Source organism: Rhea pennata, chromosome 7, assembly GCF_028389875.1.
Source record: "Rhea pennata isolate bPtePen1 chromosome 7, bPtePen1.pri, whole genome shotgun sequence".
Classification (NCBI taxonomy): domain Eukaryota; kingdom Metazoa; phylum Chordata; class Aves; order Rheiformes; family Rheidae; genus Rhea; species Rhea pennata.
The window spans coordinates 35007803-35034816 of NC_084669.1; the positions used below are offsets into that span (position 1 = coordinate 35007803).

At 36.6% G+C, this 27014-nt stretch overlaps 1 protein-coding gene across 4 annotated transcripts in view; it reads right to left on the reverse strand.

The window, feature by feature from the left end:
* The window catches only part of CTNNA3 (catenin alpha 3), a 456698-nt gene that overhangs the window by 52708 nt on the left and 376976 nt on the right, over positions 1-27014 (reverse strand). For all 4 annotated transcript variants that reach the window (XR_009959014.1, XM_062580676.1, XM_062580675.1 and 1 more), the window contains exon 14: positions 8033-8125. Coding sequence is in view for 3 of the 4 variants with exons in the window: in XM_062580676.1 (XP_062436660.1) it covers positions 8033-8125 (93 nt within the window). In the remaining variant the exon portion in view is untranslated. The remainder of the gene's footprint in view (positions 1-8032; positions 8126-27014) is intronic.

A 27014-nucleotide genomic window follows, 5' to 3' on the forward strand; every position in this document is an offset into this window, starting at 1 on the left:
AGCCTAAGTACCTTCAAATTTCAAAATCTGTATGCTGTCATGGGGTAGTCCAAATAGATTATGCCACTGGCTAGGACAGCACTGTCCATGAAACTATTAACATTAATGTGGTAAGAAAAATGATGATATATTTTCCCCAACAGCCATTACAAATGGCTGTTTAAGTATGACTGATAGATTTATCTTACTTTTAGGGATTACATAGCCAAGGTAATATGATACATATTCAGCTAGCAAAATGCTGAAAAGATTAAAGAAATACGGTTAGCTGTCCTGAATTTTCAGGTATGTTTGCCCTCTTCTCTCCGAGGGTTCAAATCCTCACTGTAAGAATCTGTTTAGACACACATCTTCTGTCTTTGAAAACAAAATGAAGGAATAGATCAACACGTCAGCAATCAACACGTGGTAAGATTACCAAATAGGTATCTTGAGTGACTATTAAAAAAAAATCCAATATTCAAATGAAGCCACTGTCAAATAGTGCTCAGGCAAGACACAGACCATATTCACCACAGGTCTAGATTGGACTGTTTGCTAACATTCCATAGGCTAAAATTGCTTCAAATAAAGGTTTAGTATGGCTGAGAATGTTGTGTGATTGTGAAAATTCAGACTATGGAATCAGAATGTTCAATCTACATCAAATGCATATGTGTCCTATGTTTAAGCATTAATTTCTTTTAAAAAGCATTTCGTTTCTACCAACAGCAAAATTTCTGAAAATGCAGCATGGTGAGAACTTACTGTTCTTCCTTACAAGCAAAGCTACGAATCTGCTCCAGAGAAAGGTTAGGTAAACCTTCTGTCTCAGAGACAGACCAGAAACTTGACTCTGACTAAGATTTATTGTGGTCATTTCTGGTTCTATTCAGGAAAAAGAGAGACATACACTTTTTGTTGTACTATCTAGCGCAGTATGTAATCTGCACTGCTGCACTACTCTGTGCAGATACTATACATCCCACTAAGCTGAGGCCAAATACTTTCAACCCATTGATCTCGATGGCGCTACTGTGCGAGTATTTTTTGTCTCAGTATCACTCAGGCTCTGTGAAGACATCTACCTTGTGCACAGTAGCTCATCAAGAACTCACAGTTACACTTTCTCATACAGCAACTATTACCACACTTTAATTATATCACAAAAACCAACAAATACTCTGTGTTTTATTCTCACTTGTTAACTGAAAGTTAAGCCAGTGACTTAATTCTTAAAATTAGATTAACATACATTTTTCAAGCCATGCCATTTATGTGATTTTATTTACGCTGGAATTAATCTGTCACAAGATTAATTTTCCCAGTTAAATGAATTAACGGAAATCACAGGTCTCGGAAAGTATGACTGTGTTATCATTGCCATCACTGAATCAGAAAGTGTAACTGAGTATTTTAAGCAATATTTTTCCAGTTTTTGTTTCAAAAAACTTAACCATGTATTTAATGAGAAAAATATTGTCATGATACCGATTTTAGTAAGCAATATGTATTGTCCTCATGGCTGTAGGGTGAGCTTGTTCAAAGAAAAATATGAAATAGTCAAAAGTAAGAATTGGGCTACAGAGCCGTAAGAACAGCAGTAGCGCTTTTTATAATCAAGTATGTTTTTCCCTATTGGTGAATGTTGTGGTATTCCCTAGCCCACAGCTGCAATACTGATACAGAACACAGACCCAGCATCTGGGAACCACCAGAAAGATGACATTATAATGAGGGAACTGTGAAATACAATATCCTGCTACATGGCAACATTAATGTCTTTCAGATGGAATGAAGGAAACAGAAACAGCAAAAAGAAGCACAATATATCCAAGCAAATGTTTAAGCTACTGAAAACGCCTTCTGTCTGAGACACAGAGGTAAGCCAGCTACCCTTTTCAAGGGGAGAAACCTCCCCTCTGCTACTTAACGCTTCAGGCTTCGTATGTTGCAAGGTATCATGCAACTGTTGCAAGGTATCATGCAACCCTGACTAGAGAAGAGGAGAGGAGAACTCCGTTTTTCCACAATGTCACAGGTTACTAAGAAAACAATCAAATCCACTTTCCTGTTAGAGCAAACGAAAAACTTCTGAGCACTCTTACAAACATGAATACAAAATCCCACGTTTCACGTTTAGGAGATAATGGCATAGATTCAGAGAGACCAGATCCATGCCCCTGCTCTGCCTGGGCTCAACTGCCATGCGAAGCCATCTCACCTATATTCTTCCTCCCCGGCACAGAGTCACATCGACACTGACATCAGTGAACACTGGGTGGAAAGGAGCATGATCCTTCCAAATCACTTTAAGTATAGTAACATGTTTCAGTTAAACTATTTTAAAACAGTTCCAATTGTGACCTATATTCATTTATTCTTGAATAATTTTTTTTGATTGCTGTCATAAAATATATGCACTTCTGCTGAGCCTATTTTATCAAGAAGGTAAGCCTAAGATAATAGACAGAAAATGTCAAAAGACCAAATTGTTTAATGTCATTTTTGCATCAGCCTTCATTAAAAGGTCAACCTAGATGAGGCAATTTTGTCTAATTAATCTAATATCTCTCTATGCCAGGGTAATAGGCCTGTGGATGAATAAGCAACATGTCATGCATCTTGGCTTCATCAGGATTTTGTCACTGTTTCTCATGTCATTCTCATAAACAATTTAGTGAAATACGATCTAGATACAATTCCATTGGGTGGGTATGACACTGGTTAGAAAAAAGCTGCAGGGACACAGCATGTTCTAAAGGGATCTGCCCTGACTTTGGTAGAAACCCAGTACCTTCAGTAACGGTGGGGATGACATTTAAGAGGCCTGGTTCACAATTCAGAATGATCTTTAGAAACTTGAGAATGGATCTGAAAAAATAACTGGATGTAATACAGCTGAGACAAGTGCAGTGTTTTACACTTCAGAGCAATCACCAACACACACACACACACAACTGGGACGCTGCTGGGTACCAGCATTTCTGCAGCCTGGGGATCTATAGTTGATCATAACGTCATACTCCTGGAAAAAGGCAAACCTCACACTGAAATATTTAAACAGAGAAAAGAGTATGAACCTTACACTCTACTGCCTCTTGGTGAGACCACAGTGAGTGTAATGGATTGAGCAATATGAATTATCGACACAAAATTTAAAAAGGCATCAATGAGATGAAGAGCATCCAGAGGAGAGAAAAACAGATCAAGAGGAGGTACAGAAGGCACAATCTTTTAAGAGAAATGGAGGATATTGGAGCTATTTAATCTGCAGTACAGAAGACAGAGAGGAAACAGAACAAGAATCTCTAAGTACAAAAAGAACTGACATAGAAAGAAAACCTGTGATCCTCTGTGTCCATTCTGCAGAAAACCACTACTAACATGCTAAATTTCAGCAAATGAGGTAAATCTTACTAGATACCAAGAGAAAGGTTTCCATTAGCTAACTACTGGAATTGATTCTTTAGAGACAGCAATGGAATTGCTCTCATAGATAAATTTGACAGGAAGAAGCATATTTATTCCACCTTGAAGCAAATGGTTGAATTAACTTACGCCTTGTAGTTTTTTCCAGGCCTACTCTGTATTAACATTATACTTCAAAATCTTGGGTCTTCCAGTAATTTCATCTCTTCCTTTTAATGAAATTGTGCTAACTTATGAGTTAGCAAGGGAATTAAATAGTTTTGATACATCATGATTCTTGACATGGAGTATTTTGCTACATATCAAGTGTCAAAATTGCTATTAGCAGAACCTACTCAAAATTTTACAAGTTATGTGCATTACACTTGAATTCTTGGCATTGAGATTTCAAGCTTCTGTGTTGCTTTGGTAAAAATTAAACACATCAAAATATTTTAACCTTTTTATTATCAAAATAGCAAAAGCTTCCTGTTAACTCATGCTATCTTTTAAAATAATATAGGAATTTACATGTTGAGATACATGTTTTCACTAAATCTTTGTTACTGAATAACTGAATCATTTGATGGCAAATTAATTTCTCTTCTAAGTATTTTTTTCACGTTGTCAAAATGTTATGCAAGTACTCTTAGGTCTTCCTGGGTTTTTCCATTATTTCCACTGTCTGACCTGGCAGTGTTGGTAAGTCTTTCATGGTCATTCAAGGCTGAATTATTATTTTTTAAAGACATATATATTAATGATCACTGTATTTACAATAGATAATACAAATAAAATAATCCATTCTGGACTTTCTAAATCCCAATATAGAACACACTAAGTCAACTTTTCATCAGCACTGAGCTGTTGTGCTAACATAATATACAACAAATCTGTACAAAAGCAAACTCTCGGGTATTTTTGTCTATATATTCATGGAACAGTCTGCAGAACTCTGAGAAAGACTGTGGGTGGGTGGTTGCCTGGAAGCATTTTTGCTCTATTTGTCTGTAGAAGGATTATGTATGAGCTAAAACATTACACCCAGTTCTTCAACATGAACATGTAATCTGTAATCGTAACTTTAAAACTAAGCTAAGCTGTTCTCTTCACTAATTTAGTAACTTCACATACTTAAAGCAAGTATCTTCTTTTCTCAAAATGCTCATTGACTTCTAAGTCTGAAAATGAACTGGAAAACTATTTATTTTACTTTCTCTCCAACATGAGATCCTAGGATGGTAAGCCAGAAACTCCTACGGTGAAATCACATTGATCGTGACATCACACATTTCTTCAAGCAAAATCACCATGTGGTAACTTTCAGAGTAATTAAACAATCTAGACACAACCATCAGAGAAAGATCATTTTGTACCCTGTAGACCTGACTTTCAGCTGAGATAGCATGCGTTATTCCTTAGTTCCATAAGCAGTACCTTCTTACAGTAGCTGCAGATTTTAGACCTAAGGCTCTTCTTCAGGGATATAAATCTGCTCTACAAATAATTACTATTATTGCTATTTAGTTTAATTACTGAGAGAGCTCGCAGTACATTGCCCAAGTTAACCTGCATCCCATAGCGTAGATGCCTTGAGCCACTATCACATTTATCTTAGAAATATGGATTATCTGATGGAAAGATCAATGAAGTAACATTTCCAAGATTACCTACATAGCTGCAGAACAGAAATACAAATAAGAGGTCAAACCTCAGTCCTATCTCCTCAATGCTAACTCTCTCCACATACATCAGTTCTGAAGAAGTCACAGTTAATAACATAAATATGAATTCTCACTACCTGAAAAAAAAAAAAGAGAGATTTGCTAGTTAAGATGAAGCATTTCTTCTGAGCAGCATATGCACACTGCATTAAATTTCAAATGCCTTACATGTCCCAAGCAAAAGAAAGAAAAAAGGCTCTTTCAAAGACATTTGTTCTCTACCACAGTATGGAGGAGTTCTACACAGGAGAAAACGTGACTCTCAACACAGCAAGTGGAATCAAGAATGCCGTTGTGTACAACTAGTATTGAGACCAATATAAATGAGTAAAACTGAATTACTATAGTGGAAACACCCAGGAGAAAGAATTCAAGGAGGAAAAAAAATTACTCTGCCATCTTGCCACAGCACTTCTGTAACACAGTTATTCTTGGTGTTACCACTGCACACAGAAGCCTCTCAATAGCTTAGGCATCTGCTGTGGAACACAAAACAAAAACAATCCCCGTATAAACCTTACAATGCATCTTCCCTCTATGGACTCTTCATATTGGTCAATAGATTCTAGGAAGGTATTTGCAGATTTAAGTACGAAGAAGTAGTTTAAATAGAGAGGCCTTTAATCATTATTCACGTTTGTAGCAGCAGCAAATAGGTTCTAGGAAGAAATCTTCAGATTTAAGTATCAAAAAGTGATTTGGACAGAGAGGCCTTTAATCATTGTTCATGTTTGTAGCAGAAGCAAAGAGATTTGTTTAAAAAAAATGTGAAGGTTACTGTCAACATGTTGATTAAAGCTGAGTGGGTATTTATCTATTCTAGTCTAAGCTGTAATTTTCTATTATACTTTTAAGTAACGTGCCATTTATGGCCCTGATACCATAATCAGAAATCTAGGAAAACTGTTCCCTAGCAAAGATACAGAATTAGGCTTTAAATAATGACTGCTATCTACCTCTTGAAAAAGCAATGTTTACAGCAGTTCTGTTTTTTCTTGAAACAGAAGAAAAAAAGAAAAAATAAATGCTGAGATATTTTTTTCAGAACCATGAACCATGGTTTATCTGTAAAAACCTGTTCAGAACAAATTCATGGCATCTAATGTGCATAACTTTTTGATGGAAAACCTTGTCTTTCTTACCCGCAATAGAATTTTTAGTCTGCAGTGTGAGAAAATTGTGCTAACAATTACATAGAGTAATTTACATTGATAGCATACTTCAGTTGCCAACTATTTACTGAGTAGTAAGATCACGCAAGATAATCTTTCATACAGTTCCATTTCTCACAATATGTTTTAAGAAATGGTAATTAATTAATGCATAATTGACTGACAGAATTAACACTCCCTTCCACACGTACAAGCTATGTTTAGTCACAAGATACTCTGCAAGGCCTTGGGACTAACTCTGAGAAAGTTAATCACAAAATACTGTTCTTTGATCTGTGGAACTCCATCTCTAATGCTATGTATATCTTTATGAAAGTAGATGAGTTTTCCTTTGTTTCATGGAGGAACAAAAATTACTATTCCAGTCATACTGAATATATCAGCCCCCGACAAAAAAAAAAAAAAAATCTCTCTTTTGCCCAGTTTTGTCAATGCACCCTTAGCAGGTACAATTATTATTGGGGAATTTTTCCTAAAAATTTGAGAGAATACATCCAGTAGTACACTTTTTTTTTTTTTTTTTAAAAAGAGAACACCAACAACTACTGCTACTGTATACACTCACTTTTAAATCTAAACTGACTAGCTTCAAAAAGATCAATCAGGCACTATTACAGTATAAGTTTCCTTTCTTTTTACTTATTTTTTTTCAGAATTCACTTTTTATGAAATAATGCGAACAAGTGATCAGCTTTCATTTCGCGTAGTATCTTCTCATTACTGTTTGGGGTCTTAATAAAAAATAAAACATCTGTAATCTTGAAACCAATGTGAATAAAAATGCCATTTTTCTTGACATCAATCATTTTTTATTGGAATTTTGCCTTTCTTCTAACTAGTTCTAATGTTTATAATTTCTATTATGAGAGTAGCACTAGAATTGATCATGAGAGATCTGTTCTTGCCACAGGCATTGTGCAAACTAGTAACAAAGTCCACATCTCTGGCCTTGTGTGGAGCTTTCTAATTTAGAAAGCTGCTACTGGAGTACAGTTTTGCTGAAACAATCTTTTAAGATGAAAACATAAGTAAGATAAATATTTGCTACATAGGTCTATTTCATACGAAAAACATTTTGCTATCTCAAAAATATTTACAGCCTCTTAAGAATGGTCTGACTATAAACAATAGCCAGTAATATAGGGTTAAACAATGATACAAACAGCAAGACCAGATTAAAAATTTCCATAAATATTTTATCATATTATCAAGTACTGTCTTAAGTTTTTCATACCTCTTCATGAATTCATTAAGCAATGAACTATACAGTAAGTTCACACATGAACACACAGCAGGAAAAGTCTGTACTGCACAGCGGCTAGGATTCCAGACATGTCCCTTCCTGTTCTGTGCATTTGGAATTTCTCACACATTCAGTTTGTTTTGTGGTAGTATGCATTGCACACTCATGTATCAGAACTCCCAAATAACCTAACTTCTATTAGACCAAAGCAAATTTATTAAAATGTAACCTGTTAAAATTCTGTTCAGGTTTGTATGTGCAAGATTGTTTCTGTCCAATTTAAATCTTCACTAAGTATTTACGACATAATCACATTTTTTTTCTCTTTTGGGTCACACACAAGTCAGTTTTATGTCTTGTGCACATTTTTAGGAATCTATTATGAGTGGAACAGAATTTTAATGATTCACTGCTGGACTTTAAGTGGCTTCATAGCAATAGTAATACAATAGCATTTTTCCTCTCACTAGATTGCTTTTTAACTAAACTGGTATGATACATACTCTGTCAGTTTTTCCTTCAGTTTGAATACTTGTACGACTACAGACATCGTGGTCTTCTTCAAGGTCAGATACGTCTTCTAGCTCCTCAGGTGTCTGAGAAAAAACATGTCAAAACAGGTTATTCTCTTTTATGGCGAGTAAAGGTTATGGAAGTTATTTTGTAATTAAATTTTGTGTTATTGCTGCTAGCAAAGGTGTCTTACAAGAAATCTTCTTATTAACAGAATGAACACACAGTTTTTAGGAACAGGTATCTCTTCTCCACTTTCTGTTCACTTTACAGAAAACTTCATATGCCTGTCCTCCTAAATTCACATCAGACACAGTAGATCTGTGCAGATTTGCTCCACAAGGGCCTAATACCTTGCCAGTGGGATTAAGAGGCTTCAGAATCCTACTGAACCTTGGTGCTATGCTAATATCAAAAAGCGCTCCAAGTCAGCTTTGTGCACTGGGAGGAAAGTACACCTTTTTCTCAGTTTGGAACGAGTCACTGCTAGAGTCTATCACACAGCAGAAGCTCCTGCATTACAGGAAAAAATAGTAAGCAGCTCTAATTTGCTATTTGCATACAATGCATTATTTCATATGCCACTGTCTCTCCCTTTTGGTCGCCTCAACTACTATTTAAGCATCCCCAATTGATCATATGAAAACTTTTATGCCTCCGGTCACCTGTTTTTGCCTTTGAAACTCATATACATAATGTAATTTTTTCTAGGAACTGCACCCTGCTTTCTAAATGAACATAGATTTTTCTTACATACACTAGCACTATGGTATTTAAACACTGTTTGCTACTGTTTTGATGGGTTGTCAGATTTCTGAATGTGGATGGGTAGCAAGAAGTACTTCTTATCCTCTAACCTTACCCAATCTTCTCAAAAGACGAAGGTTAATCCTAACAGAATTAGGTAGATAAATCTATGATTTTGCAGCATATGAGCTCTTTACAATCTTTAAAAGTTATTATCCTTTGAACAATTATTATACACGTAACGAAAGAACAAGGATTTCCTTTTTCCGTTTCCCTCTTAGTACGCTCTCCAGTTTCTCCTCCTATCCACTGATTCTTTTTTCTTTTTCTTTTTTTTTTTTTTTTTTTTTTCCCATAATCGTGAGACACTCCAAACATGTGATTTGGGTCTTTCTCTGTTTTTGCTTGTAGTTTGTACTACATGTACTGTACTGTGCTCAGAGCTAAAGAATATGTTTTGGAAATATTTTTGGGGCGTACTAATTTCTTCAATCAGGCATGAGCAGCTCAGGTCAGAAGATGGCTGCTGCCATTAGGAAAATAACATTTTCTGCATCATTTACGTCTTCACATTAGTATCTTTCTTCCCATTTACCAACATATTATTTAAAAGAAATGGTCTCTGTGCAAAAGTTCTGAATTCTACCAAAAATAACTTAGTATACAAAGCATGATGAACATGGCTATATAAAAGGCACTAACAAAACCTGGTGCACAACTAAGCACAGCAAACATTGGGGATAATCATCTCTTTAAAAGTGAGTACTGGCTCTGCATATGCAACAGAGCACTCAGAAAACTTGTCCATACTCAATGATGATGATTAACTTCTGATAGAGCTACTGCTTAGAGATCTATGATTTGATTGACCTCTACAGTTCCAATTAGAAGGAAAAAGGCATTCTTTGTATCTCAAGAGCCTGGTGTCTGAGACACATATGAAAAGAGAAGAGCTGTCAGGTAACCCTACCAAAAACACGCAGAAAAAAACTGAATGGTCATTACTTTTAGCGAATTATATCAAATGTAATTTTTTTAATCCTGAATTGCTATACATTTTCACATTCTTGTTTTTATTAACAAGCTATATAAGCAAGATTTTTTGAGAAAGATATTGTAGGATTCTACTACTGTCTTTCTGGGTCCACAGCTTATCAACGGCACCACATTAAACTGAGTAAATCCACCTGCACACATTCGTATCACTTGAGAAAGTGCCCCAGTGGTCAGCAGACAGTATATAAAGCACTGCAGTTCAACATCAGCCTTGAAACAAGGCTTAAACAGTGCTCCATTACTTCAAAAGCACAGAAGTAAATTCCACCCATTGGGCAAAATAACAGTAATTTCTATGAAGTAACATTGTAAGAAATAAAGAATCTGAAACCGGTGCTCAACCTGACATAAATACGCTGGCAGTGAAAAATATGTCTATGCTTCTAAAAGAAAATAAATATGCAATCAAATATTTAAGCGAAGATAAATGTAATACTACACCAACCTGCACAAGCTTTACTAGTAACATAGGAAAAAGTAACATTTTGTTTTCAGGCAAAACCAACAGTGTCCTAAGTCTTTTTGCTTTAGGCTTAGAACTAGACCCAGCCAGGATTCCATTCCACGCAGCCAAAAGCTATTACAATGTAAAAGCTGTCTGCAAACCTGCAGTGTGGGAAGTAAATCGTATTTTATTATGGGTGGATATCCATGAAATAAAGAATACCATCACAAACTGATTTTAATTGTAACGCATGTTAAAAAACTTACAGAAGGCAAATAACTGAAGGGGTATAAAAACTGAGTAGTTTTAACTTCTCAAGACTAGGCTGCCTATAGCAGCTAATTATCATCCTAGATTCAGTAAGAGGTTTACAGCTCAGAGTAACCAAATCAGTCTAGAAGAAATCACCCCTATTTTAAAAGTGTATGATATTTGCTTTCTTCTCCTAGTGAGCACGTGAGCCGTATTTAATTCCTTATGTTATTACATACAGAAATATACTGTGATTCTTAAGGTTTTTCTAAACAGTAATCTTTTTTATCCAGTAATTGTAAAATTGGATTTACAGAGGCAGGACACAATTCTTTTATGAGTGAACTAACGCAGAGACTTATAAATCTTAAGTAAATACTTATGAACAAACATTTGTACCTCTAAATGTTTTAAAATCACATATTCCCAAAATAGTTTTTTCTATACAGTATACGACATACGTGGAATACCTGATATTGTGATGGGGCAGAAGGGTTTTTCTGGTATGATTTGGGGACATTCAAATAATTGAGTATTTAGGTCACTCAGTAAGTGCTTATACCACGACCACTCCACAAAAAAATGCCATATACTTTGTGAAAAGATTATTCCAGAAGGCTTTCAGAGAACTTTCAAAAATTGCTATTGGTACTATTTTTCTGTAAAGTCAAGCTACAGTAATACTGTAAGCCTAAATGTAAAGATCTTACAGAGCAAAGAGAATAGGAAAATTACACCAGCATGTAAGACCTTTCTGAACAACAGTCTGAACTAGGTTCTCCACAGACTCCGTGTTAATCTGGTACGGTATTTGAAAAGTGCAAGTTCTAGCAGAGATCTCCTTACAACTGCACTGAGATAGGGATTCATCCTCCCTTGCTTTGATCTGTGTGCAGATCAAGTGTGCATACGGAGTTCACCCCAAAGGGAGTCCTTTGTAAATCAGTCTCTCCAAAGCCCGGCTCTGCCAGGTTTTCAACTACTGGTATTACAGAATAAAAAAAAAAAAAAAAAAAAAAAAAAGAAGTGTTAAAGACTAAGGACACAAGCTTCAAGCAAAAAGAAATTCTAGTTTATCACATTTAAAATCACAAAGAACTACTACCATTTTCAGACACAAAGCTCTGATTTTTTTTATATTCCTTTCATGACACAGTCCTTATTAAGCATATGTATAAGGCACACACACGTATCTACTTACAAAAACATTCCATTTATGAACATACAGATATTCTATACTGTGAATACTAGACACAATGTGCCTCTCACAGGTTTTGTAACTTCATTTTGATTTCTACAATAGGAAGTTCCTGCTTGTGTGCTCTTGTCTTTATTAGAGCACAGAGTGTCAGGGCTGACAACAGAGAACAGGGTGATACCAGTAATAAAGATAATTTTGTAGAGGAGGAACAGCAGAACCTGAGGACTGGAATAAGAGAAATAGAATGAAATTCAAAATACTGTTTCAGGTGGAGTATTCAGGGCTATAATGAATTTCTGGCATAAACTAGGGTCTCAGCAACTATAAATGACGTAGCAGTAAGAAGGTTTGGGTATAAGTAGTCAGTGGTAGCATGAATGATAGACACTAATACCAAATTCACTACTAAGACATACAAAATAAAGCATTTCCAGTAAATATAAAGAAAAATGATGCAGTAAAAAAAGGTCCTATTCCTATGTAAGATTCTGGCCAGTTAGAAGCTAAAAAATACACAGAGTGCGGCAGAGGGGCAAAAAAGGTCAGAAATTAATTTAAAGAGCTACTGAGAAAAAGTCAGAGGATCAAGATATTAGAATATCCTCCCCTAGGAACAGGGGAGGAGGGCAGAAATCAATTGTAAGATGAAGTCTGAGCAGTTTACAAACAAGATTACTTAACAGTTGGCCGAAACAGCAGAGATCTGACACAGTAGGTCTGCTCCAGTATCACAGCCCACACTTCTAAGAGGCCCTTTAGCTTTGATCATTTGTGAAAAATTTTCATTTAATCCGTCAAAAATACATTCAAAAAATTCCTTTACATTTAAGACTATAATTACATGATTACTGCTGAGGTTACATAAACTGTAACTGCGTATTCCTTTTCCACATTTCAGTATTTGCAATAGATTCGCATTCTCATTGCTTTTGCTACTGACATACTTGCTCGGGTTGAGGCTATAAATCATATTTAGAGCGAAGTCTAGTATTTATAAATTTTATGACTTAAGGGTAACAGTGCCTTTAAGCTCTAACAACACATGGGTGACTTTGGTGACTCCCAGCTATGAACCATGCATTATCTTATGCATTATCTTTCGTTTCAGTGTTCTCCAACTCAGTCATTCTCCCCCCCCCCCCCCCCCCAAAAAAAAAGAATGCTAAAATACAGTGTAGCCTAACAGCTTATCAGAAACTGATGTGTGATCTCTTTATTACACCACTGCAAATACAGAACACTGGCGGTAGGTAAATACCACAGCAGCAAACAAACATTTTGTACGCACTCCAGTGGGGTCACAGTTCAGTCTATTATGTTCTTCAGGGAGAACAGAACGGGCTTAAAGAGATTATCTGTTCCACTCTGGACACCTGACTAATGCTTACATTGTGAAAATTTCATCCTGTCAAGCAGCATGTGATTCACTGTAACAAAACATGGTAAACAAGCCACAAATGGGCCCTTCCAAATACTTAGCTAGTGCCTGAAATTTTTGGGTTTAATTCACTGTACTGATCTTATCTCACATTTAGCTCTGCCAGATTACAGGCTGCTAGAGAGTTTTGAAACACCAGAAGGATTATCAGAAATTGCAAATATTATTTATTCTTCCTGATCAATTTAATACCAATCCCATAAAATGCTAGAATTACATCTAATTCACTAAAATCACTTTTCAAACCTCTGTGAAAAACAATTATTTTCAGTTACTTTGAAAACAATGAAAAACGTTATTAAATAGCAAATGTAAATTCTACGTTCTTATATTGTCAATGTTACGAGATCTCATTGGGCTTCAAATTCGATTCCTCTTGTTTATCATAAAAATGACTATACGTCTCTATTCATGAAACATTCTTGGCACCTTCTATAAAGCAGCAACTTTTGCATGCTGTATTACTTGGCATGTTATAGATGTTGCTATATGGCTAAAACTGGTTAGTTAAATCAGGGAATAAAACTGCCTTTTACAGAGTTCTGTCATCATCAAGTGCTGCTAAGGTAAGTAACAATAAAAATGGTATCTGCCTATATGCATTACAGATGGTTCATATTCAAATGCAAGTGACAAACAGTTCTTGTTAATAAATACAGAAAATTATGCACACATTTCATGTATTTTAAAGTTGTAACTTCAGGTAAGATCAGTGGTGAAAACAGGAACAGATTGGAGATCAAACCGTTCAGTAAATTTATTAACAATGAGAAAGCATGACCAACTTCAGCACAGGGTAACCATACTTAAAAACAAAGCATTTCTGATACAAAAAAAAATTATTTTATATAATAGGAAGTTGAAATTTTAAGAATAATAAATACAGTGAACTCTTGAGTAACAGGGCAGAAATTACATTCTTGCTACTGGGTGCTAGGAAGGTATTTTTGTTTGTTTGTTTGTTTGTTTTTTAAAGCTGGTTTATAACATTCTGCTCCAGGAGATTAAGACAAGAAACATTGAGACAGCCAGACCGAGCCTGACTGCATGTGACAATTTCCATATTTTCAGTTCTTACTAAGAGTACATTAGGATAACGATCTTCTCAATGAATGGCCTTGGGAGATGGGAAAGATGCAAATAGAGGGGCGTAACCAAAAAACAGAAAGTGGAATTTTGGAGAACTGCCTTCTGAAAATTCCTCTGAAGTGAAAACCAGAAGTTGTAACAGCTCTAGAGGTTTGCACGGAGCATTTTATCATCCATTTTCTATTCAAAATAGCACCCTTTTTGCTGGAGACCTATACTTCCACTCTGTTTTCACACCTTTCCTCCTTGCAGCTTGGCTATACCTCTGTCACATATTGCCTAGAGGAGTCTGAAAAGTTTTTTCCTACTGAAAATGCTTAGTTATGCTGTTGTACAAGTACAGAACATGTTCTCACAATCTGAAAAGCTAGGGCAAATTCTGATCACCTTCTGTATTCACACAGACTCTACTTACTAAGCACATTTTGTGTTTCTGTGCCTACATACACAATTTCAGTGACAGGTATGTGTGTGTATCTACTTAATTAAACAGTATTAACACAAGCCCGTAACTATATGTGCAACACTGTGTCATGAAAGTCACAACTACTAAGGGTTTGGAGCCATAAGGGTCAAAGGATACAGGGAGAGTAAGGCTTGTAGAAGAGGTAGTAGTTTTTATCAAATGAAGCAGTGTGATCAGAAAAGGAGGTAAGTGTTTAAGAGCACATATTCTTCATCAGGTACCTCACTTGGGTACCTGAAACCTTGTCTACTATTTCCAAATACACAATGAAAAAAATGAAAATTTTCAAGGAAGTACAAGGAAGTACCCCACTCAAAATGTATCGATCTTTTATGCTTATTAAATAGGAGACTTCACCACAATCAGAAGCTTCCAGCTGAAACTCAGTTAAGTCAATTATTAACAAGAATAGTATTTTTTAACACAAGCGATCTGTTGCTTTGCTTATCTTATTTAAAATATATTCCCCATCTCCTCTGTTGAGCTGACTTGCATTTGCTCCATCTAGTGGGAAGTTAATTCAGGTATCTGATTTACAATGGAAGTATTTTTAAGTAGTTTGTTCACACAGGTGAAATGCCAATTCAGTAGCTGCTTTCATTTTTTTTTCTATCAGAAATGTTTATATAGGAAATTAGGTGTGCCCTATCAATTACATAGTTGTGTTTGAGACAGAAAACTTTATTTCTAAGTATAACTCCAAAGTCTGAGATTACAGCTTCTTTTCTCTACTATATACAAATACATTAATAATGATCTAAAGCATCCAATGGTTGTCATTTAGCAAGACGTCTCCCACAATTCCTGTATCCAAACTGGAACACTACGATCTGGATAGGTGAAGGATTAGATAGGTAAAAATAATAGTTGAATGATTGGACTGAGAAGTGTAAAGATCAGTGGGTCAAACCTTCCCTGGAGGCTGTTAACTACTGGGATACCGCAGAGGTCTATCCTAAAATCAATTTTGTTTAACATCTTTATCAGTGGCCTACAGGTGGTGATGGACACCTTGATGAGGGCATACTCATCAAGTTTACAGATGACACCAGATGGAGGAAAACCAGTCAGTGTGCCCGAGGGCAGGGCTACTATTCAAAAGGATCTAACAGACTGGAGAAATGAGTCGACAGGAACCTTGTAAATATCAACAGAGACAAAATCAAAGGCCCGCACCAAGCAGCAAACAAGACAAGCTAGCGACAGCATGCCTAAGTTGGAACAAGAGAGATCCTAGTTAGATATAAGGACAACTGTTTTCCACAGTAGGTACAGTCAAGAAATGCAACAGGGTATCCTAGAAAGACTGTGCAGACTTCACTGTTGGGAGATTTTCAAGAGACCACTTGATAAAGCCTTGAGCAACCCAGTGTTACCCCATGGCTCACCTTGCTTTGAGCAGGGAATTGGATGAGAGGCCTCCTGAGGTCCCTTCCAAACTGATTTATTCTATGATTTTATGATTCTGCTCTGAAATATGTTAGTAACACCTACACTCTTCTGTTACACAAAAATTTCCTTTGGGCTAAACGTTTTCGTTGTCTTGTCAGACTGTTAAATATTTCTTCAGATGTATTTTCTCAGTCCTAAGTTTCTCAGACCTCTACAGGTATGCAGGCTTCGCACTTTACAACAAATCCTGCAACGTGGATTTTGAAAACTCAGTAAAAGAACACAGGGTCCCTAAGTAAAACATAAGGGCAACACTTAATTTGTACTCACACAAAAAAGTTAAAATCCTTCTCAGTTTAATTCATTTTATTCTTGCTGAGTTTGCAGGAGTACTAAAAGCTAACAGGGCGAACCAACTGCTGAGTTCCGAAGCTGCACACCCAGGCACCACCAGCACATTTCAGGGGACCAAAATAGCTGACACGGGGCCAAACAGCTCAGCTAGAAGAGCGTTAGACTGAAGATCTAAAGGTCCATGGTTCAAGACCGGTCTTCAGCAAGGGGCGGGGGAGTCCTTGTTGCTGCAACCCTGTTTAACATGCTGTAGGTAACCCTACTTGAGCAGGGGAGTTGGACTACATGATCTCCAGAGGTCCCTTCCAACCTTACAGACTCTATGGTTCTATATATGCTAGTTCTGCCTCTTCTCTGCAGTGTGCAAAAAACAAAAAGATCTATATGAATCTACAACTTAAAATGTGAAGAACTACACTCTATACAAATTAAATTATAAAAAAGTGCAGGAACAGCAGTTTCTAGTTAAATCTGTAATAGAGGCATTTATGATTTCTGAAAGGATCAGAATCACCATCTTACAGTCTCACAAGAAGTCACTTCGCTGTAGCCTGTAAATCTTACTCAGGGACTCTGTGTTCTTTTATTGAGTTTTCAAAATTTGTTACAGGGTTTGCTCTTCATAGTGAAGTGTGTACTCTGCATAATTGTAGTAGTCTGAGGAATACAGGACTGAGAAAATCCTCTTCTGAATGCAGACCAATACTGCAGTGAGTCTCCAACAGATCAATGCATCAATGAGAAGTTCAATGGAAGGAAGGAGACTCCCTGGAAGCAAAGGGGACAACTACAATGAAGATCATCTTAGCTAGATCTAGTCACAGCTTCCAGGAGTTTTCAACAAAACGTCATCAGCTTACACTACACTCTTTGGTTTTTTTACCTTGTCTTGCGCTTTTTTAATGTTTGTTTTTAATCTCACCTGATGGTGAACTTCCCACAGTATTTATTCCTTGTGATAGAGCACAGTGAGGTGCTGTGATAGAGCTTTCCTTCCTTCAGAAACTCCTTTGTCTCCTTAGGAAACTTTTTTTTTTTTTATGGAGACTTTGCATATCCATAGTCTTGTTCTACAACGTAACTTTGTTTCAAGGCAGACTGCCCTATGAAATATAGGTAAGAAAATTGAAACTGCTTTTGAAAAACATCAGCAGGTTAAAGAAAGATGCATAGAATGCCTCAGAGTATGACTGTCATAAAAGACAGCTCAGTCTTTAGAAAGGATAATAAGTAACAGACAAAACAGACAAATTCAGAATTCCACAAGGATTTGGGCTTATCAGATGAATAAAGCTTAAGCAACAGCTGCCCTGCATCAAAGGTTTTTCTCTGATAGACCAAACAAATTTTATTCGATTAGATCAGTAGTGCTAAATGACCACTGTCGAAACTTTTTTTTTTTTTTTTTTTGGAGTAGCCTAATATATCCTTTAATTTAAGATTTCAAATGGCAAGTGAATTTCTCATCCTGAATTATATGAAATCATCATCTAGGACCTGAAAACTTCTTGAAGTCTCAAGTATCAACAAACCCTCTCCTACTATCAGACCTGTAAGTAAAATTAGCCTGTCAGTCAAAACCTTGCACATAGCTGTAACAATACAAAAAAAGAGAGACATGGAGCTACTGGATCAAGTCCAGCATAGCACTATGAATATGATTAAGGGACTGGAGCATCTCTCAAACGAGGAAAGGCTGAGAGCTGAGAGAGCTATGACTGTTCAGCCTGAAGAAAAGACAACTGAGGGGGGATCTTACCAATACATGTAAGTATCTGAAGGCAGGGTGCAAAGAGGATGGGGCCACATTCTTTTCAGTGGTGCCCAGTGATAGGTGTAGAGGCAGCGAGCACAAACTGAAACACAATAAGTTCCATCTGAACATTAGGAAAAACTTCTTTACCGTGAGGGTAATAGAGCACTGGAACAGGTTGCTCAGGGAGGTTGTGGAGTCTCCTTGCTCAGAGATATTCAAAAGCTGTCCGGACACAATCCTCGGAAATGCGTTCCAGGTGTTTGACCCTGCTGCTCAAGGGTGGGACTAGACCATCTCCAGAGAACCCTTCCAAACTCGACCATTCTGTGATCCTGCAGTACAGAATCTATTGCACAGTCTAATTCTGAGTGCACAGGTAACACTCACTGTCATCCTTCCCAAATATTCCCACCTATGACCTGTATCTGCTCTTGTCGAAAAGCAAAGTTCAATTTTAGCAGATGTTCCTCCTAGACACCAAGTCAGTGAAAATAAAACCCTACCTCTTAATCCTGTACCTGTAACCTCCACTCTTGCTTTTTAATTAGCAATCGGATTCTCATGCCCAGAACACGCACCCATCCACATTTCATCATTCAGTAACCAGCAACTGCTAACTGAGTGCTCCAAGTCAGCTGCCAGTTGAGGTGGAACTAAATAATCCCTTAAGCACATCATTGTGCAAACCAGCCTTCATGTCACAAATCAAATACATGACTGATTTAAGAGGCCAATAGCCTTTATTAGTGAAGGAGGTTTCTCAAGTGGAATTATAGAATAAAAACCACCTCTCAGAGAATTTTAAGTCTTTGCACTCTTTTTATTCCCATATGAGATTATTTATTACCCGGTTTTGTTATAATTTTTAAGTGCTGAAGAGAATAATGCGACAGCTGTTTAGCTGTATGTACAGTGACTCTCTCTACTAACACATTTAGTAGTACACGAAAAGTACTCAACTTCGTACATGAAATCATTAGTTGTCTAATTTGGGAACATTTCATGGCGTATAATTTTATGAAACATAATGTAGCAAGTATGCTTCTCCTCTCTTTAACATACCAGTTTGAGAAATTTATTCTTATTTCCCCTTTGTATATTTTTTCACAATATGGTACAGCACCTTTGTTGACAGAGAAGTACAAAGTTTTGTATCGTCACCTAAAAAGAGGTTATAGTATTGTTTCACAAGATCTTCTTATATGCAAGCTAGCGAAAGATGTTTCAGATTAAACTATGATAGCATCTGTAACATAGTTGGTTGGAAAAATCGTACTCCAGGGAAGCTACCAAAGGTTCTCTGCCAAAATGACAGGATTCATCAAACAGAAATCAACAGGCATCTGCACTGAGTCCAGTAATATTTAGTATTGCACAGAATCTTTGTATGACAAAATAGAGTGCGTTTACTCAATCTGTACACAGTATCAAATGAAGACAGAATGTTATTATGAAGACAGTATTAGAATTTAACATAACCTTGACAAATAGACTGAAAAAGAAATGATGACAGCACAACTGAAATGCAAACTCGAGATTACTTAGGTAGGAAAAAACAACTGTACACATAAGAGAAAGGGATGAAGCGGCTAAGCAGGAGCTCTACAGAAAAGCACCTGGGCCTCAGAGTGGACTGCAGGCTAAACAGGAAGAAACAATATGACAGTCTCAAAAAGAAAGGCAATCAGTGCATTGCATGCTAGCAAGAGTTCAGTCAGCAAATCACACTCTACTCCAGAGTTGAGGCTTTCACTCCAAGGACTGTAGCTATACTGCATCTGGTGTCAGTACTGCACCTCAAAAAGAAGTTGAACAAATTGAAGAAAAGGACAGCAACAAGAATGAGCATGATTTGGAAAAAAAAAAAAAAAAAAACAAAAAAAACCAAAACAAAAAAAACCCCACTCTTTCAGTACAAAGGGAAATTTTGCAAAGAAGGAAAATCTCTTCCCCTTGTCCTGGACAGATAGGACAAAATGTGCCTTTACCTGCAACAAGGGAGATGCACTGGGTGGATTTTAGGAAGAATCTTCTAAAAGGAAGGAAGCAGAAGAACAGATGGCTTGAAAATCACATTCTGATCATGCCAGACAAGCTTATATGCTTTACGTGCATCAGAACCACTCTTCAAAACCAGTTCAGTCATCCAAAACTCTTAATGGTCCTTCTACGCAAGAATACTGATGTTCTACTCATTGATTGTATTTGAACTTTTTTTTTTAATGGAAATACCAGCATATTAACATGCCCATATATGCCACTGGGACAGATACTGAAGTATACTAATCTAATGGAATGCAAGAAGATTTACTACTGTAAATTACACAGACTAAATACATGTCTAACCTATTATTAAGTCTGTGAACGAAGCTGAGACACTGTGAAAAAACACTCCTGCTGGCTAAGCATAGACTAGGGATTGCAGAATAACACATTACATAGACAATACATTATGTCTGCAGAAAGCACTCAGAAGTTAATAAATACCAGAGCTGAGGTTTGTTTCCAAAACCTGAATAGACTTAGTGTACTATTTTGATAAGCAGTGAGAATTCGGACGCAGAAAACCTAAGAAGCAGAAAAGAAAATGAAATCAGGTGTGAAGATCTGGATGAGTCTCAGAGAATTTAAAACTTAAGTTTTAGAAGAAGAGAAAGCTTACTTTCTCAAGAAATGTAATTCCAAATGCATTGAAAAGGGTTAAAAAATGAAAGTTTAAAATCAGAAAATAGCTAGTCACAAATACTCAATGAACTGTGCCACAACATGAGACCACATGGAAACAGGATATAGTGTGAGTGAGATGAGTGGATGAGGTCTGCTGCTCACAAAGGTGGCACGCTTTTTATCTGTCTTCCCCTCTGTTAAAAATACTTTATTGACAAACTCCTGTTTCTATCATACAAAGTTCAAGAGTAAGACCTTCAGACAGTATAACTGCCACCGTCTACTGATTTTAACATAGCTATTAAATTTGTATAAGCAAAAGACGCAACCCATAACACCTTTACATGTAAGTTTGCGATGCCTCACAGTCCAGCAGTGTGCTCAGAGCTTAAAAAAAATACACTGAATTCCCACAAAACTTCACTTTACTTTCTTTATATTTTCCATAAAGCATATTTTTTCAACTAATTAGTTTGCAGCTATTCTATGTAACAGTACAGTTAAAAAAAAAAAAAAGAAAAAGAAAAAACTAAGAACACACATGATGGCTTCTCACAAAAAATGGAGATTCTGCTCTAAAACACATTTTTGGTGCCAAAGTGATGTTTGGCACGCTTTTGAAGTAAGTTTTTCTTACTCTTCCTAACTTCATTGTAAGCATAGGAGGAGGGGCTGAAATTCAACAGATGTTTCACTTTTTAAACCAGAACGTTAGTTAGGCACAACGGTTCTGCTTCTGCGAACACTCAGGAATACCTTTGACAGAACAGGACAAATGTTAGAAAACAATTTCACTGGCCTAGAAAAGGAGCAAGTGGGTCCTTTTGACAGCAGTCATCTGGGAGGAGAGAAAATCCAAATTCTAGTACCTGCTCAAGGACATGAGGGAACATTTAGTGCCTGAACTGCTATCTTCTCTCTCTCCCTAGAAAGGCTCAAGTTCACGTGATCAGTACTTGTGTCTCTCACTCATGGTACCAGAACTTCAAGAGGATGAGTGGGAAATGCTCTCACTCCAGAACGCTGTACTACCGCATCTTCTAAAATAGGACCCGAAATATCACATTAAGTGATTGCTTCTGTATTTTTTTTGTTTAATGGAGGTAATAAATCAAGCAATCTGACAACACCATAAGTGTTCCAGATAGCAGATGACAACAAAAAATGGTGGCTTCTAACAACCACTTTGTTGGTGGTGGGTGTTTTTTTTGGTCAGAAAAAGTGATCATGATACAGTTTTTGAAAGAAAAGGCTACAGGCTACTTTCCTTTTAAAAAATGGTTCATGTAGAATGACAGTATTTTCACTAAAATACCAATTATCTTTAATTGCATATCCAGCCAGTACTATGACTGATGCGCATTTTATTCAGGTTTATCTAGCATGCCCCTGATTTTGTATGGGAATGCATGGCAGATAGAGTTCTGAATTTAAAACTGGAGATGAGATTTAGGTGGATGAAAAGTGAATTAAAACTCTGAATTGCAATATCCATGTTCTAACTGCCCACATTCATATTCCAAGCTCGGTTTTATTGTCCCCACTCCTAATATGACTTTTTTGAATTTAATACTGTGTTTTTCCCTTTAATCCCATTTAACGCGTAGTTTAATATCTCCAAATGAAAGTATTTAGAGCACATTATTTGATTATTTTAGCTGGGATAAAAATCAGAATTCATACAATAGTTAACCTTTCCAAACAGGATGGCATCCTGTGGGAATTCCAGTTTTCATGTTTTAGACAAAACAATTTTTATACTACCTTAGTATCAGATATAAAAAAAATTCTACATATAAATAACACAAGACAAACTAAGGTAACAGTAGAGAAAATGGAAAACAAATATAAAAAAGAGAGGGAAAAGAAAAGAAACGAAGAGGATACAAACACACAATGCTCATGTGACACAGGCAATGCTATTCTCTGATGTAGCACTGTAATTCTTCCAGAGATACCACCCCACATCTTCATGGTAAGCTATTTATATTGGTTGTCAAAGAGCCCCTGACAGGAATTTCATTTACTTTCCAAGGGTGGAGCATGATGTTTTTGGAAATTAATAATGTTCTAGATGTTTGTTCTAGGCAGTAGGTAAATCTCTTAGCTTATCAAACACCCAAGAATTAACAGAAAAGGAACAGGAGATAAATTACAGCCTAAAACTCAATTAGGCCAGGTAAAAACCAGTTGCCAAAACTCTTACTTATCTGGTAACCTTACAGACTGCATACAAGTGAATCATTCCATCTCTGGATTTCCGGACTGTAGCTAATACTTGCTACTAAGTTATCTGGAATACAAAATTCCAGAAGAAAACAATTGTTTTTATTGACGAACACACAGCCTAAAATTTAAACTGGTTTTAATTCTATCAGTTCAAAAACGTTTCTGGTTGGAGACCAGGCCTATAAATTGGAAATCTATTCTGTTCTATAAACACATGGTACAATTTCATACACAACAGAAAATACAGCAGCAAGACTATCAGATAGGATGATGTCTTCATCCAGGGAAAAATGAATTCTTTCGTTCAGAACCTTTCTGCAAACAAAAGGCAGCCAGAGTAAGCCATCTACTTTCTGATCTCTGAGTTTTCTATAAACAGTAAGAGTAGTCAAGCAAGTCCATTTGAGATGGCAGAAGCCGTAAGATGCAAGGCTAACACCTTATTAACGGAGTGGAATAGCAAAGGGAAAGGATACCCTAGGCTTTCAACAGACAGAATCTTAAGTCCTAGCTCCACAACTTATCAGCTCCACTTCAGAAATAAGCAATTAATCCATTTTCTGAAAGTTCAACTCCCAACATAAGCAAATAAAAACCACAATTTGTTCTGGTTGTGCTCTGCCCTGCTTAAGATCTGAGTAAACTCTACTTCTGGCTTCACTTACAAGATGACAAACCTGTGTCATTTGCCGGCAAGCGAGTAGTCAGACTGAGCTTAGTACTCAAATAGGGCCAGGGTGTTAGTAAGATCTGACATCACATCAAACACAAAACTGGGCTTCCACGTGGAAAGGCCTGTTTCTTTTTTGTGTTTAGCTCTTTGTAACTGTAATGGAGAACAGTTCTTCAAGTCCCTTCCATATTTGCTGAAAACTAATTATACCTCACATTTGTTTTTCAGAAATCTAGCGTTCACAAATCTGAAATCAAACTTCCACAAATCCAGAAAATTTTCCAGAGTGTATATGGTAGCACAAGCCTGTGGCACCTGCAAAGCTGATAGACACCGGTGACATCCTGCTGGGGTGTAAAACTGGTTTTACACTATGGCAAACAACTGATCCCTATTCTGATAACAAATCAGCCACAAATATAAAGAAGGTAGAATTGTCTGTCATCTGCCTAATTGATATCCTCAGTGAGAAAATTACACATGGAGAAGGCAAACTCCTCAGGCTGAACAACACTGTGACTAATACAGTGAACATAGGTGGCAGAAGAATGGTTGTTAGTTATCCAGTTGGCTCAGACACCGATTATTGTGGTCAATCCCAACTGACACAAGTCTCTAGTTGATCTGAATCTGACAACAGGGTTATCGTTTTTCTTCAACCTCCTCACAACCAAAAACAAGTAATTAATATGTACAGCAAAGAATCATTTCCCCCACCTATGCTGGCAATGATCTCGATGGAGGAAAACTGATTACATTCTAGTATGGAGAAGAGCAGCTGCTGGAACCAGGGCCATGAAGTTGCTCTGGTAGGAGAAGGCTCGCAAAGGGTGACTGTCGGCAAAGCCATTTCAAGGGATGCACAACCTTCCCCCAGCTGCCACTACCTCGCTCTGGACAGTTAAGGGCAGCTTTTTATTCCCAGTACAGGTACATTTTACTGTATCATAATGTGAAAATAGTTACTGTCTTTGCTGGTAAATTTAATACTACAACATCTTTCAGGATACTTAATAGTTCCTGAGCTAACAGAATGGCACAAAATAATCACTCCTCGTGCATCATTTTATGTTGGATCATTTCTATGCTAAAGGAAGGACTCTCTCTCTCTTCAGACAGTGTTTCGTGCAACTTGTTGAATAATCTGTTATCTTATCTTTTCTGTAACCACTTCATGAAAGCTACTACTTGGAGACCAGGATAAAAGAGTACTTGGACTAACAGACTGATTTTATATTAATGTTACTACTCTAATTTGCCAGTAACTGAAGTACCCATTATAGCAAGCAGCAAGAAGGCCTCAAACTAATAGCAGTTTTCCATTTACCAAGTTCAGAGGAGGAGTTTTTTCTGTTTTCATTTTTTAAAACTCATCAGAGAATTTCCTTTCACGGTTTCTGGTTCTTCTGAATCAGATTCCTTGCTATGACTATGCCTCCTTACAGGTATGCTTACCTATCTACCATCAACAACTGTGCATACCAACTCTGTGAGTACTCTTTCAAGAAAATAATACGGTGTTTCAAGTTGGTAACCAACATGAAAAAAGCAGGAAGGTATCATTAACAGCAAAAACTAAAACTAAATATGCCCAGACTAAAAACCAAGGAAATTTAAAAGTAAACCAAACTAACTATTCAGGGTTATAAATAAATAAATAAATAAATATTTTTCACTGTCACATTGCTGTATCAACAAGGATATTCATCAAACTCAGATTTGATTCTACACTCTTGTTATACCAATGTCTGAACAGCAAGTAAGAGTATCATACTGCTATTCAATTCTTAAGAGTGTAATTGAGAGCATAATCTAGTATACAGCTAATTACTATTTCACTTTTGAAATATGATTGCCACTTAGTAGAATACTGAATACATCTGTAATGTACCTCATTGTGTTTCTGCTTCATTCTAGAAAGAATCCTTCCCAGCAGCTGAATGATTCCACAGTGAAAATAATGGTCCTAATTGAGAAATTCTGGCAAGGCCAAGGATTGTGCTAATATTTACAATCAGTAAAAGGAACCTATGGCCAGGTTTACACTGAGCAATTAAGATCTCTGAGCCAGAACCAGCACTAGCGCTGACAGGGCTGTTTCAGAACCAGAATCACAGTCCGAGCTATTATCCCTATTGAGAGACTACAGGTTTCAATTCTAAGTTCACACTTCTCGTACTCCAATGAAGCAAGCGGCAAGATGCATATTTCAATAAAATATCTGTGATTTGTAACATGTTTCGGGTGTCTCTCAGACTTAGTTCCAGAAATTCAGTCCTTTGCTTTTAACAGAACAGTACTCACTCCATTTTTCTGGAAATGTAATTTCCTTTCAGCATAAGCACCAAATGGCAAGGAAGACATACACATTGCTTTTCCTTGTCGTAAGACAAAGTTTTCAGCAAAGATTTTAATATTCTAGAAAATATTCTGCAATTGTACTAAGTTTCCAATGAGTTAATAAACTGGAGCTATTAAACTATTCCGCAAAGTTTTACTTTGTTGAAAGAGAGAGGGGTAATTTTTTTTTTTTTTTTAACAATTAAATAAATAAACCTATTCAACATATTTGCAATATAATTTAATCCCTAAACAAGCAAGTACTGAAGTTTAAAGTAGTATGCAAGTCAAAACTCTTCGTGCCATTCACTTCTGTACAAACCGTATTGGCTTCACTGTCTGATCCAGGAATCTCAGCAATGAAAGGCTTGAGAGTAAGCCATGGAGCTATCTGCTGCTGAAAAGCACTTAAATTCACAGCCTTGCATGATGCCTAAGGCTGCTTAGCTTGGGAAGAGTACAATGCAGATATGCCAGAAATGCCAATTCCAAATTTATATTGTAACAGATACAGTATGCAGCTGACACTTTCACCATTAGTCTCTGTTATCAGCGTATCAGATATAATTCACTACTTTTATCCATTTTTTTTTCTTTTTAAGAAAGACATTCCTCATTAGCTGACACTTCACAAATTAGAAACTTAAGGCAGATTCAGAAAGTAACATCTTTTAACTGGAGAAAGAAAAAAAAAGAAGGGTCATACAGTCAAGTGCTGACTCTAACCAATCATGAATAAATAAATAATGAAGAAAGTGTTCTTTCATAGTCTAGTGTTTGTAAACAATTTATCAAGCAGCTTGCTTTTACAAATATGATAAAGATTCAGCACACTATATTGCTATGTCCCTCAAATTTGCCCCAATG